Source organism: Melanotaenia boesemani, chromosome 18 (assembly GCF_017639745.1).
Source record: "Melanotaenia boesemani isolate fMelBoe1 chromosome 18, fMelBoe1.pri, whole genome shotgun sequence".
Taxonomy (NCBI): domain Eukaryota; kingdom Metazoa; phylum Chordata; class Actinopteri; order Atheriniformes; family Melanotaeniidae; genus Melanotaenia; species Melanotaenia boesemani.
The window spans coordinates 29,530,189-29,545,765 of NC_055699.1; the positions used below are offsets into that span (position 1 = coordinate 29,530,189).

Consider the following 15,577-nt stretch of genomic DNA (forward strand, 5'->3'; position numbering starts at 1 on the left):
GGAAATCAGGCTAAAAGTGATTGAAGAAACAAACCAGGATGCTGCTAATAGCTTCATTGTCACTAAGCCAGAAGTGTGTGTGCTGGACAAAGTTCTACCACAGCTGTTTAGCATCCTTTTCTTCATCAGAACTGTTCACTGGTTTCAGACTAAAACTGACATTTTTTGGTACATTTTGTAATAAACTTCCACATATTTTTGCTTGCTTTCATATTTTTACTGCTTCTTTTGCTTAAACAAGCTGTATTAAATTTCCCCACTGTGGGAAAAATGTAGGATTATCTTATCTTACTAAAATAATAATTTAACTCTGTATTTTTGTAGAATTGCAGGTATTTATTCATCTGGTTGTAAAACAGATTTGCAAAGCTCAGTAAAAACAAAGCAGAGAAGGTACTTGTCTGTTATGTGATTCAAACCAACAACATAAGAGGCTCAGATTTCTAAATTGTTAAGCTGTAAGGCCAAGAGACATCCCATATGCCAAAAATATAGCACACATTAAAGAAAGTCCCTTCCTGCAAAGACTTTATGGATTAAACTTGATGTACAGCACACAGTATGGACCAACTCTTCTTTTTAGCTCAGCAGCTGCCAAAGCAAAGCTCAGGACACTAAGAGGCTCCACTAAACCTGAAATCAGGTCACTTTTTAAACAGTGGGAAAGCTTTGAAAATCACTACAGTCATGTAAGCATATTCTGCACTCACTGACCACCTTAATAAATCTGCAAATATCTTATCAGCTAATCGCTTGACAGCAACTCAATACATGTAAAATAACTTGAAGTTCAAACTGAGCATCAGAATCAGGAAGAAAAAGGAATTTAGTGACTTTGAACATCCATCCATCCATCCGGAGTCGGGTCGCGGGGGCAGCTGCCTAAGCAGGGAAACCCAGACATCCCTCTCCCCGGCCACATTCACTAGCTCATCCGGAGGGATCCCGAGGCGTTCCCAGGCCAGCCGAGAGATGTAGTCTGTCCACCTTGTCCTGGGTCTTCCCCGCGGCCTCTTTCCGGTGGGACATGCCTGGGACACCTCACCAGGGAGGCGTCCAGGAGGCATCCTGACCAGATGCCCGAGCCACCTCATCTGGCTCCTCTCGATGTGGAGGAGCAGCGGCTCTACTCTGAGCCCCTCCCGGATCACCAAACTTCTCACCCTATCTCTAAGGGAGAGCCCGGCCACCCTGCGGAGAAAACTCATTTGTATTGTATTCGCGATCCTGTTCACCATCTACAGGGGAGTCAAACCCTCACTGAAAACAACTCTGATTTACTGCCGGCGATGGGACCAAGCTCTGACACCAGTCATACAGGGACCAGACAGCTCGTGCAAGGGGGTCCAACACTCTATCCCCCGGAGTACCCCTCACAGGAGTCCCTGGGGAACGCTGTCGAGCACCTTCTCCAAGTCCACAAAGAACATGTAGATTGGTTGAGCGAACTCCCATGCCCCCTCCAAGACCCTGAAGAGAGTGTAGAGTTGGTCCACCGTTCCACGACTGGGACGAAAACCACACTGCTCCTCCTCAATCCAAGGTTTGACTATCCGACGGATCCTCCTCACCAGGACCTTTGATTAGACCTTACCAGGGAGGCTGAGGAGTGTGATCCCCCAGTCAGATAAGCACTGGTTACAACCAAGGCATGCAGAATAGCACCTCTGAACACACAACACGCCCAACCAGCAGTTCTGAAGGAAGAAAGGAGTCCAACCCAATATTATGTACACCTAATAAGTGACTGGTGAGTGTAAATAGATCCATGTTAGTCAGTACTGAAAAAATAAAATAAAATATGTGTTTACTTTTTAGGGCAAGTTCACAGTGTAACCTAATAAGAGCAAAGAGACTGCGTGAGAGATGCTGCTTGAATGGAGTGTCAGCCCCATGGACAGAGACACGTTTAAGTCATGGTCAGTATTAGATCATCAACACATCGACTGACCGTCAATACGATTCCTTCATACACGTCATGTCATATGTTTGTGTGCCAGAGAAAAACTAATTCACCAAATACTTTTATCAACAGCTGTTAGTGTCAAATGTCAGTATTAATGTCACTATCAAGTATTAAATAGAAAGTACAGCCCACACAGCTGGCCCAGCACCATCTTGGTATGAACCAAAATTCTGTTCTTGGGGCATTTTGGTAAATCTTCTGAAAAAACCATCCCAGACTGACTCATGCTTTTGTCCAAGAGTAAGCTGCTGTCCCTTAAAATGGCACAGCGAAGGCAAAATCCTGACACGACCCCTAAAGCCGTCAAAAGTCATTAGCTCACCCTAACTCAGGGATGGTGCCGCACTGTAAAAATGCTGCTGTTTAACAGAGAAAAACACTATGAGGTAAAATAGACTGCTGACAAGTAGCTCCCTGCCTGACTGCCTTTTGAGGATTTGTGTTTGTCCTCGAATAGCTCCTGTGCAAGGAGACGGGGACTTTATACAAACTGGCACCTAGTTTCAGCTCCGTCTGAGAAAATGGAACAATGGTGGTTCTGACTGACTGTCCCTCTGGATTCTCTTTTTGTATTACAGTTTGTACAAGGGGTGCTTAAGAAAACCAGAAGAATTTAGAGCTGAAAAAGAAAGCTTAGTAATATGACTCCCTACTGATATAATAAAAACCCTCTCTAAAATCTAAATCACTAAAACATTTAATGACTTAAAACTAACTATAAAAAAAGTTGGGAGAAACTGTAAAATGTAAATAAAAACAGAATACAATGATTTCTAAATCTCATCAACCCATATTTTATTCGCAGCAGAAGATAAAGTACATATAACATATACACACACACACACACACACATATATATATATATATACATATATCTACATATATATATATATATATATATATATACATATATATATATATATATATATATATATATAGTGTTGGGGAGTAACGAAATACATGTACCGCCGTTACGTATTTAGAATACTAATTATTATGAGTAACTGTATTCCGTTAAAGTTACCATTTTAAATCTGGGTATTTAGAATACAGTTACTTTTGTCATACCATTACAATACTTGTGTATTTTTTCACATTTCCCCCAATAAGTAAAAACCTTATTTGGGGCAATCGCCTCGTGCTGCGCAGGCTATCCCATAATTTCCAGCAAAACACGGTGCCTCAACACTCGCGAGCATGCTCCCTAGCTACTTAGTAACCTAGCGTCACAGCATTCACACGCGTGGTCAGGTATGGATTCAGACGAGGAACTAGAGGGGCTGGAATCACAACCACGGTGATGGAAAAAAACGCATTTACATCCTGGAAATTCAAGCAATTTTTTACATTAAAAAAAGAAGTGGGGTGAGCGAAACCTGACGGTGCAGTGTAATCTGTGTCTGCCTGCTAGCTGCATCAAAAGACTCAACCTCTAATCTGAAGAAACACCTTAAAGTAAGCCATTTTTATTTACTGTATTTGTTGCCTATACTTTTGCTTTTTAGTGCATTTTTGACAGTGCTAAAGGGACCTTCACGTGCAATCTGCTCACCACCAGGTAGGGGCACTGAGCGGACGCGGCAGAGCTCAAGAATAAGTTATCTAAGGCTAAGCTAATGTTAGCATTGTATTTAACTAATTGTGATTGGCGATTCATAAAGCCTGGCTGATCTTACTATGACATTTCACCATAGATTACCATTTCAGCCAAGACTGTAATCTGCTTTAAAGATGACATTAAGCAGTTTAGGTAACAAACGATGTGTTTTACGCTAGCTTGTTGTGACAGTTTTCTTGTAAATTTGAGGAAAGAATGAAAGCTTTAATTGCATACAGCCTCTCTCAAATGCTCCTCCAGTTGTTTCTGATATGGGTCAATAACTTTTCCAGCCTTTTGTTGCTCCTGATCCAATTTTTTAGTTTTGCTGCCATTTAAATAAAAATGAGTTATCTGCCATGAAATTGTCAAATGTCTCAGTTTCAACATCTGATATGTTGTTTGTGTTTACTGCAAATCAAATATGAGTGTATGAGATTTTAATATAATTGCCTTCTGTTTTAAATGTACATTTTACAGAACAACCCAGCTTTTGTGGAATTGGGCTTGAAAGCTGACAGCATGGATTAATTAAAATCTGGTGAAAGAAAGTCAGTTTATTGCTTTACATCCACCTGGCTGTAAATGTGGTACATGAAGGACACATTCATCTTATCAACAACCACTAAGTAAGTGATAAAGTAGACAGAAAACTAGGTCGAAAAATCTTCTGAAGCTGAATCAGTCTTTGCTGAGACGTCATAAAATATGATAATGTTCCATTTTTATCCAAAGTTTTATCCTCCTCCTTATTTTTCATCTTTCTCTTGGTTCTGTTCTAAGTTTATGTACTTTAATCCTCCCTTCTGTAAGCCTCCTGTCTCTGTGCACCACCTGACCCCTTATCCTTTGAAGACTTAAATAACACTTTTGGTGACAGAGACCCTAATACATTGGCACAGGGTCTCATTACAGAAAAAGCAGAGCCAGCTGCACTTGGCACTGCTTTGCTTTTCGGATTTTTGTGCATCTATCTCATACATCTTTGTATGTGACCGCATTAAGAGAGTACTGAAAAACCAAATGTGAAAATCCAATCCAATCAAACGTTATATGTAGAGCACTTTTAAAAGAACACAGTTGACCAAAGTGCTGTACACAGCCTCAGGCTTAACAACTGTTACAGATGTCCTACTGAACAATAAAAAGTAAATATACTATAAAAGCAATGACTAATAACTGTAACACACAATAAAACAACAGAATAAAATAAAGTAAAATCATGAAAAAGTCAACAACTCAAGCTGTGTTAAAAGCCAATGAAAAAAGATTTAAAAGATTTAAACACAGAAAGAGACCCGACCTGTCTGAGGTGCAGTGTGCTCCAGAGTTTGGGGCCAACAACTGAAAAGGAGCGGTCCCCTCTGGATTTCAGCCTAGATTTAGGGACAACTAACAACGAATGATCTGCTGACCTGAGAAAATGTGCAGGGATGAAAGACTGGAGCAAGTTGGACAGATACTGTGGGGCAAGGCCATGTTGACATTTAAGTAAGGCCGGACGAGGTGTCCATTGTCATAAATTAATGGACGACGCAGAGGCGTCAACCGTGAAGCGGACAGTTGCCTCCGTAAACTCCTCCCACTTATACCAGGGTCACTTACGAAAGAAAAACATATAAAATAAATTATTGTGTTAATGTTGTTTTTAATCATTAAAATCGTAAGTTTTTTACAGTCAAAGTCCACAGAAAGTTTTCTACATTGTTCACTAAGCCTGCAGGCTGCTTTCACAGCGACGCTCCGTTACAGACGTGATCTGGCGAGTCTCCAGCGGGAACTCTTAACCGGCTCTGACACAGAACCTGCAGCTCGGTCGGTCAGCTGTTGTATTAGACCTGATCAGTGGAGGAAACGGAGATGATTGCTTGACGTTGTGTTACGTGACACAAACATCTCAGAGGGCGGGTGAAGCTCTTACACCTTGTGTGTGTCCAGAAGATGATGCAACATTTTGTTTCAGCCAAAGTGCACAGAGAGTTTCCTACATTGTTTTTATTGCAGAGAAAAAAAAGAAATATTATCCACCATTCACTCTGATCATGAAATGTGTATCAAGCAAGCAAGTCTATCCTAAATCGTTTTTATAATGTTATCCACCATTCACTCTGTATCAAGTATGTAAGTAAGGTAATCAACACAGAGAGAAGGCGGCAAACTATTTAAAACTGAACACAACGTTGCCGTTGATCGTGACATTTTATAAAGATACTGGCATGTCCATGGTGGCGTTTGAAGGATGGAGATTTAACGTTTGTGGACCCTGACCACTGCTGGTTGGGACGTTGCAGGATGACAAAATGTTGCTCCATTCTCGTCTCTCCTGGACTGATGGAGCACAATAAGGCTGCAAGCTGCTTTAACAGCGATGTGCCTTCACAGACATGATCTGGTGTGTCTGCAGCCCAGTGTCTGAGTTTCTGTTGCCACGGTTACCAACTACCGTTTAATCAGCGTAATAATTTACAACAATAAGTCTATTTGACCGTTACTTCTTAAATAGGTGTCCATTATCACTTTTTAAATGGACACCCTCCAGCCAATCAAAATCGAGTATTCACCCAGACCATGTTATGTATATATATAAGTATATATATATATATATATATATATATATATATATATATATACACATATATACATACATATATATACATACATATATACATACATACATACATACATGTACATAAAGGGTGAGTATAAACTATCACAGCAGCGTCTACGTGGGATTTTCTTCGTAGCACTCTTTCTGTTGGTCAGAGTTATGCTCACCTCACGCGGCATGGGCCCCCCTCTATCCAGAAAACTCTCTGGTGCACATGCGTGTTGTTGTTTCAGGAGAGACAGGAAAAACCATGGAGACCAGGCATGTGCATAGCTAGTTTACAAGCATTACGAGATAGAAGCTGAATGTGAGACTTCCATAATGACGAGGAGACTCATTGTTCAGCTGGGCGTGTTTCCCGATGGGCATGAAGTCCTTCGTAGCTAACATTATCATTAAAGCAGATATTTGTTAATTTACAAGTGGTTGATGCAACAGTTTCCAATGTGTGCTCTCTGTCTGCTGGTGGGAGTACAGCTGACCAGTGTGTGCACGCGGCAGACATGAGGCGGCATAATTATATGTCAACCTAAAAATCAGGCTGTTGTTTTTTTTAAAGGAAAAAATATAAACCTGTTCTAGAGGAAAGGGGACCTTAGATTACTTCTGATGTGATCTGGTGCAAAATAGAAAAAAAAACTAAATACTTACATAATATTTGGAGAGAAAATAATCGAATGAAAGAAATGTAGATGATTCTGAGTAATTATGGAAAATAAAATAAACTTGCTCTTCTAGGGTTAATGTTGGGGGTTGGGACGCCCCCCTAATATAATGGTCATAAACTTAAACTTGATATAAACACTGGTTTATATTAAGTTTATGAGAGCAGGTCCCTGGTTCAGAATAAAAAGCCTGTTGAAAGAGAAAAAGTTCACCTAAATCTTACTGGTGTCTTTTTATGCTGATGATGTAGAATTTACACAGTGTTTCAGAGGAGATTTCAAACCGTCAGGATATATATCATGTATTGGGATAAGACAAGAAAAATATTGGGATATCAGTTATAGGTCATATCGACCAGCTCTACACAAACTATTTCCACTTTTTCCTCATTTCCAGTTATTTCTGCTACTATTTACCTGCTATCCTCACAAAACCAACTCCAATTCAGCTGCTTTTTGGCACCACCATGCATTAAAAACATCTTCATAGCTTTATTCCAGCCATAAAGGAGCATTTTTTTCTCTTCTTTTCTGCATACAGTTAACCTTCTGCTCACTTGTCACTTTTTGTCCATCACTAATCACTCTGCACCATGAGCAAGGTTTCTCCTAATGGTCAGGAAGAAGACAAACAATAGTTTCAGCTGCATAATTTTACTTTATTATGTTCTCTCAGCTTGAGACTGTGGATGTAATTTTGTTGATTTTGAGGATCTGAACTTGAGCATCCCTCAGAAATGATGAAGTGGGTTAACACGTCCCATCAAGTCAAACTGTCTGAATGTGAGGGTTTCTGCCTCATTTCCAGTGTTTTTCTCACAGTGGTGAGAGTAGAAAAAGCAGCATGAGTCATCATTTATGAGTGGAAAGCCTTAATAGGAATGAGAGATCTAATTACAGTAAAAGTGGATTTGCCTTTTCAGATTGAGACATTCCCACTTGGCACGGTCCTTTTGTTAGCACAAAGTAAGGGGGTCAGATATGGAACAATGCTGCACTCACTGTGCCGCTGGAAATAATTACTTCCATTCCTCTATTGGTTCACTTGGCTTTACAGACATTACAGCATTTCTCAAAAATGAAAACGATGTCTCAGCACAATGTGTTTTTCCAAGATTGACTTGTATTTGTGTCCTTTCAGAGGTGCTGGATGGACACTGTGCTGGAGAAGTGCTGATGTCATCAGTACGAGACAGCTGACAGGAGGACAGGAAAAGGAGCTCCTGTCAGGTTTTCACAGCATTTGTTTCTGTCTACTTAGTGATGCAGTGTAGAAAAAAAGTCTCTGAAAACTTTATATAAATGATGGATTTTGGTCAATGAATTTTTATTGTTGACAAAAATACCTGCTGGTACATTGTTGTCTGCAAGGCACAAACTCTGGAGAGGCGTCAGAAAAACCAGCATGCCTCAGACTGCACAGCTTAGTAAACTGCAGCTGTATGTTGTCTCAGTGATGCTCTGCTTTGGGACAGTAGAGCTCCCAAAGCAAGGTATTCAGTTTATTCATAATAGCAGGGGATTTTACAGAGGAAGGAAACAAGTTCAATACCAGTCCAGTGCAGTTTAAATACTGCTTAAGATGACTGTTGCCAACATTTTTCATTTCAATATGATACCATTAGTTTATGGTACTTTTTCATCAGTACCTATACTGAAACTTTGTGCCCCTTAAAGGAAAATGACAGGGTCATAAAAATCCTGTCATAAATGTTTATCCATCGATTTAAATTTCTTTATATGATCATTTCATATTCAGTAGCATTTAATTTTCATTCATTTTTAGTTAAAATTACGTCTAAACGAGAACAGAAAATCCACACCAGCCATCACACATCAAGGAGGTGAATACATGGAACCACTGACTGTGTTTCCAGTCGCTACATATAAACTATGAAACTAAATGATTGCACTTATAATATGAACAGTTCACATGCTGTGGCCTGAACGCAGCGTCTCACACCTTCCTCCTGGTCTGCATGGACTTGAATTTCAGGCCCGCTTGTGCGTGATGAAATATCTCAAGTGGGATTGCTGCAGAGGTTATTGTCATGAGGTTTTGGGCTTTTGCCCTGGACAGGCGACTTCTCACGGCTGTTTGGATGTAGTTCTGGAGGCTGAATCTGAGCTGCGCTGCTACACTGGAGACTGGAATTACAAGCGCCACTTCAGCCAGAGTTTTTAAATCAGGAAACATTTCTCCAAGTGAAGTGATCAGAAGTCGGCACGACTCTGAACGCCGGCTTTCCTGATCCCGCAGCATGCGCTCCTTCTGGACCAGTGGTTCAGCTGCACCGTGTGACCATTAGTGGTCATTTTTCCAAGTGAAACCAACAAGGTCATGCAACAAGAGAGGTAAAAGCTAATTAATATGCTCACTTGCTACCAAGTGGTCAGGGGTGTGAACCGCAGTCTCTCAAAATGACAGATGGCCTTCAGATTTTTCCAGCACATTTTAAAAAATGGTCAGCGATGGAAAATATTCAGTTAACACGACCCCTGGTGTGAGGTGAGAATCCTCTGAGCCCAGGGGTCCTCAACTCCAGTCCTCGAAGCCCACTGTCCTGCAGATTTTCCATGTTTCCCTGCTTCAACCTGACTCAAATTTAATGGCTCATTGGCAAACATGTGGAGCTTGTCTGAGATCCATTTCATTTGAATCACGTGCGTTGCAGCAGGAAAACATCTAATATCTGCAGGATAGTGGACCTGAGGATTATTATTATCATTATTGAGCATACTCGATATATCCCGAGACGTGTTACGTGAGATATATAAAAGGGCTATATATGAAAAAATACACACACACACACACAATCAATATATATATATATATATATATATATATATATATATATACATATATATATATATATATATATATATACATATATACATATATATAGGAGGAGGGAGAGAGGGGAGATGATTGCTTGACGTTGTGTTACGTGACACAAACATCTCAGAGGGCGGGTGAAGCTCTTACACCTTGTGTGTGTCCAGAAGATGATGCAACATTTTGTTTCAGCCAAAGTGCACAGAGAGTTTCCTACATTGTTTTTATTGCAGAGAAAAAAAAGAAATATTATCCACCATTCACTCTGATCATGAAATGTGTATCAAGCAAGTAAGTCTATCCTAAATCGTTTTTATAATGTTATCCACCATTCACTCTGTATCAAGTATGTAAGTAAGGTAATCAACACAGAGAGAAGGCGGCAAACTATTTAAAACTGAACACAACGTTGCCGTTGATCGTGACATTTTATAAAGATACTGGCATGTCCATGGTGGCGTTTGAAGGACGGAGATTTAACGTTTGTGGACCCTGACCACTGCTGGTTGGGACGTTGTAGGATGACAAAATTTTATTTCATTCTCGTCTCTCCTGGACTGATGAAGCCCAATAAGCCTGCAAGCTGCTTTCACAGCGATGTGCCGTCACAGACATGATCTGGTGTGTCTGCAGCCCGGCGTCTGAGTTTCTGTTGCCACGGTTACCAACTACCGTTTAATCAGCGTAATAATTTACAACAATAAGTCTATTTGACTGGAACTTCTTTCATAGGTGTTCATTATCACTTTTTAATGGACACCCTCCAGCCAATCAGAATCGAGTATTCACCCAGACCATGGTATAAAAACAAATAAAAGAATTTTAAAATCAATACGGAAAGAAACCGGTAGCCAGTATAAAGAGATTAAAACCGGTGTGAAGTGCTCCTGTCTTTTGGTGCCAGTTAAAAGGCGAGCTGCAGCGTTCTGGATGAGTTTTAGTCAGGCCAGAGTTGACTAAGACCAACAAAGTGCGTTGTAGTAATCTAGTCGATTTGTAATAAAAGCATAAATTAAAATCTCAAAGTCATGATGACAAACAAATGGCTTAGCTTTAGACAACTGTTTAAGCTGGAAAAAGCTGGATTTCACAACAACGTTAATCTGTGCATCAAACTTTAAAGCACAGTCTAATTTCATGCCAAGGTTGGTCACTGCAGGCTTGAGATACTGACCAAAGTATCCCAGGTCTATACAAGCTGAGGAAACATCCTTAGGGCCAAGCAACACCTTGGGTTTTTTTATTTTAAAATGGAAAATTCAAAGACATCCAGGCTTTAATTTTCTTCAATACATAGATGTGGTTTTATGCAGTAAGCATTACTTTGCTTCAGTGGCATGTATATCTGGCTGTCATCAGCATAAAAATGAAACGCAATGCCATGTTTACAAAGAATGGACCCAAGTGGGAGAAGGTAGAGGGAGAAGAGGATAGGCCCGAGAATAGAACCTTGGGGCACTCCACAAGTAAGAGGCACTGCAGAAAACTCCCGATAAGGACACAAAAAGTTTGGTCCGTCAGGTATGATTTAAGCTAAAGCATTCCCACCCAGTTCTCCAGACCAGACACGAGTAGCTGGTGCTCCACAGTAAGCTCTTTATTTTATTAACAAAGAATTGAGAAAACTTCTCACAAACCTCAGCTGAGGCCTCTGGAAGAAGTTTAAGCGGCATTAAGAACATGGTTAATAGTTTTAAACACGACACGACGATAGTAACAGTTGGATGATATGATTTTAGAGAAATGCCTAGTTCTAGCATCTTTCACAGTTTTATTATAAATGTGCCGTCTTTTAGAATTTGGAAAGACACTTGTAACTTATCTTTTTTCCACTTGCGCTCAGCTAGAGGCGCCTTGCCTCGCGAGTTCACCGTTGGGTTTAATAACTCTACGTTTAGTGGAGCAACACAATCTCATGAAGTCTGACAGATAAAATTAGAACAGAGTGCGTCAACATCATTATCACAACAGAGCCCAACCGAGTCTCTACAGAATATTCACTGCAGCAGAAAACCGAGCAACAGTGTTGCTCGTAGTTAAACATACGGTGAAGCTGCGAACACCCCAGGCACACGGTTTGTCCATTTTACACAGAACAGGGATATCAAGAACCATGGGCATGTGATCAGAAAAAACTGCACCACCAACATTCAAATTAGAAACAATAAAACCATGAGATAAAACCAGGTCAAGCGTGTGTGCCCAAGTTCTTGCATGGGGCCTGATAAACACTGCACAAAGTTTAAAAAGAGTCAATGAGATTTACAAAGTCTTTGGTCAATGGCTTGTCAGGGCAACACACATGAATGTTAAAATCCCCGACAATAAAAATTCTATCATTTATCTTCACTATTTGAGCCACCCCCGCGGCCTGTCACAGCTAAAATATGCTCAGGAAGCAAAAGTTCCATAAAAACAGAGAATTCACCGACCGTCTCCGTCACACAGAGAAAGTCCAACTTGTGACACAAAGAAATCCTTTAAAATGAACGACTTGTCAGACAGCGATATGATGTTCACCAAGGCTATTAGCCATAGCGGGAGCTGGGGAAGCAGTCACCCAACACAGAGCCCATAGATTGCAGGGATCCACTCCTCACAGGTGCCATGCCAAGGCATTTATCCCCAACAGAAAATGTGTCCCCTGACACAGAAGCGTGCACTCGCCGGATTTATGCTTGCGCGACGACTGCGGCATAGCTGACGCTGGTGAATTTGCTTTCGAACTCAAGCGTAGGAGGTGGACATAGTTTTGGTGTTGTGTTGCAGTTTCTCCTCCTAACCTGAAGGTGGCAGCAGGGGTGGTATCGGCTGGTAAACTCACCAGGTCGGAATTATCTGTTTTAAAGCAACAAAAGCGTCTTGTATGGTTTAGTGTCTTGATTAGCTTGTGGAAGATAACGAAGAAATAATTCGATCAGCCTCTCATCAACTTGATCCACTGGTTATTGTTTTTAAAAACGGTGGTTACCACACAAATTTGAGAAGATTCAGATATCCGGCAACACGTGATCCCAAACTGACCAATACATACACAATACACTAACATTACTCTAACAGTTTTCTTCACAACAATCATGGCATAAAATGGTTTGTCTTTCAACCTTTAAACACATCATGTAAAACCTACAAAACCATGGGATGAATAAAAATAGGACTCACCTGGTAAGTAAACAGCCCAGGCAACAGCAGGACATGGAAAATAAAGCAAACACCAATTAAACTACATTTTTTAAAGATCTACTTACAAGGTACATCATAAAGAAACAGGCAGCTGCAGCAGTGAAAAAAACTGGGGTTAATTTGAGACTGTAGAGAGGAAACAGGCAGTAACCACACCCCTGGATGCATCATATTAAACATCCGGACAGAGGAGAAAACAGAAAGACTTATTGGATTTGCTGAAGATGTCTACAGGTATCACTAAGGAGGGTGACTGTGATTGGTTAGTGGTAGAACACCTGACAACAGCAACAGTGTTTATTAGAAGAGCATCCACACAATCACAGATTAGGTTCAAGCCAGTCCAAAGCCCAGTTGATCAACACTGGAGTCCATGTTAGTCACAAAATCCAAATCTGACAAGTGAAGTAGCAGCAGCCAAGATTTTAGACCCATTCAGGGAACAGGACAGTGAGTCTAATTTAATCTAAATTGTGATGAGTAAGACACACAAGCAATCAATACTGCATCTACTGAATTCTGGATGAAGGCATCATGCATGGCAACCATTCATCTCTATCTACAGTGGTCAGCGCTGACTACAACCAACCTTCCGTGTCGGGGACGACCTGATGGATCACAGCTGGTTCTTCCAGAGGATCAGCAAAGCTGGGAAAAAAAGGCTTAGCTGCAGGATTAAGACCAGATCCCGGAATTCCGAGGGGGGTGAGTGACGGTGGGGAGGAGGGGGTGGCGATAGGAGATGCCTGGAGAGAGAGCCTCGTAGCTTCTGGGTAGGTTGGGCTCTTTACAGATGATGAAGATGATGAAGACAGTGACTTCTTGGATTGATTTTGGCTTGATTTGGCATCTTTGTGCTCCTTGGGTTGGAATTCTTGGGCTGTTGTTTTGGGGGAACGGAGAGGTGCTGGGCTCGGGGTATCGAAGGACAGGCCTAACGGTAATAGATCAGCTGAACTGGTCGTGTCCCCAAAGTCAAACTGCTTGCTATTGCTGCTCATATGGGTGTCGTTGAGGAGCCACGAAGCATCAGAAGGGGACAGAGGTGGAGCTGAAGCCAACACCTCACCTTTTGGGGAGTAGCTTGACTGGGAAGCAGGGCTGAAAGCTGACGTGTCTCCTTCAGGATTGCCTCTGGTATAAGATTCTTGGAAGGAGCTGGGTTTGTCAAACATCCTGCTGTCCACCGTGACTCCTGATGCTTCTTTCTCTAGAGAGAAAGGTGGACAGAAGGCCTGGTTGCTGTGGCCTAGACTCGTGTCCATCAAAAGATCAAACTGATCTCCTGAGGGTGGAGGTTGTGGGAAGGAGTCGACCACTGGCGGCATAGTGAATGGAGCTGCTGTAGCTTTCAGATCACTGTTCAAGACAAGTGGACTGAACACATCGTGGGACAAGCCTCTTTCTGACTCCACCTCCTTTTCCCATGGGCTTTGGCTGCCTGTTAAAGAGGCTTCCAGGCTGGTCTGAGCCGAACTCTCCTGATCCATCACTGCTTCCTCCGTCATCTGAGAGGTCGCTACAGATGAGGGAACAAACGGTTCTGCCATCACTGCCCACTCTTCAGGAATCTTTTTCCTGTTTTTACTCCTCTTCCCCCGGCCTCCGCTCTTTCCAAGCTGCTCCTCCCAGCCACCGTCTCCTCTATCCCTCCGCGGGCCGATCCTGTGATAGAAACCCTCTGCTGGGGGGGTATTTTCTCCCTGTGCCTGCACCTCCAGCTGGGCTTGACCATCGGGGTGTTCATAAGATCCTTCATCCTTTTGTCGCCTTTTCTTCTTCCTCTTCTGCTTTCGGTCTGATCCATCCATGTCCCTTTCATCGCCGCCGGCATACGCTGCGCTCTCACGGCCAGGCCAGCTGTCAGGGGTTTCCTCGGGACTGGCTGCAAGTTGGCTGGCTTGCTTTGAGAACATCATGGAGATACTTGGAGTAAAAGGAGGGTCTGCTGAAAGGCAGCCGGTTTGCTCTGTCCAGGTGTCGCCTAAAGTACCTTGTTGTGGGTGAAGAGGGAAGAGTTTCAAGATGGGGAAGAGGGTGGATTTGTGCATATAAATGGGTTCCCTATGTCTATCTAAAGACAACAGAGAAATTTCAGAGCATATCACAGAGAGGCAGCACAGCAGATAAGCGTGTAACACTGCAATGACACGGATGCTTAAAAAAATACAGTTTTTTACAGAATTCCAAATGACTTAATATTTACTTCTTTTAGAAAAGTTTGGGGAGATGAAGTGGATGACACAGCAGTGTAGCAAATTCTGGTGGGAAAAGGGCCCAGAAAGAAGAGATGCACCTAAAAAGCCATGCTTTGGAATTTTATCAGATCAAGTCAAACCAAATTCACCTAAGGAATCACCAAACCCCTTTGAAATACGGTGGGAATTTCTAACAAAGGCGGAGACTATCAGACCCCCTCCAAACCCTGTTAACAAAATTATCCTTATCTCTGCATTCTGTTTTCTTACAGAAACTGGTCTCAATTAACATTTCAGATGTGTTCTAAAAGGCTGAAAAAGTTGTTTTATATTCTTATGAGTGTGAGCTAATGTCAGTCTCTTTTTTTATGTGAGTCATGAAGTTCTCAGATCAATAAAGATGAGATTGGAAAATTCCTCCCATTGCATTCTTTTGCTAAGAGATATAAGAAAAGACATCTTTGCTGTTAATAACATTTATGTTAATGTGTTTTTCTTATATCAAATAATATCCAAACAGCATG

At 41.6% G+C, this 15,577-nt stretch overlaps 1 protein-coding gene across 7 annotated transcripts in view; it reads right to left on the reverse strand.

Moving 5' to 3' along the window:
* Positions 1–15,577, reverse strand: part of LOC121628811 (microtubule-associated protein 4) — a 126,115-nt gene that overhangs the window by 38,659 nt on the left and 71,879 nt on the right. For 6 of the 7 annotated variants that reach the window (XM_041968149.1, XM_041968152.1, XM_041968150.1 and 3 more), the window contains one exon: positions 13,445–14,848. The exons of the other annotated variant lie outside the window; for it this stretch is intronic. In XM_041968149.1, the coding sequence (XP_041824083.1) occupies positions 13,445–14,848 (1,404 nt within the window). The remainder of the gene's footprint in view (positions 1–13,444; positions 14,849–15,577) is intronic. 7 annotated transcript variants of the gene reach the window in all.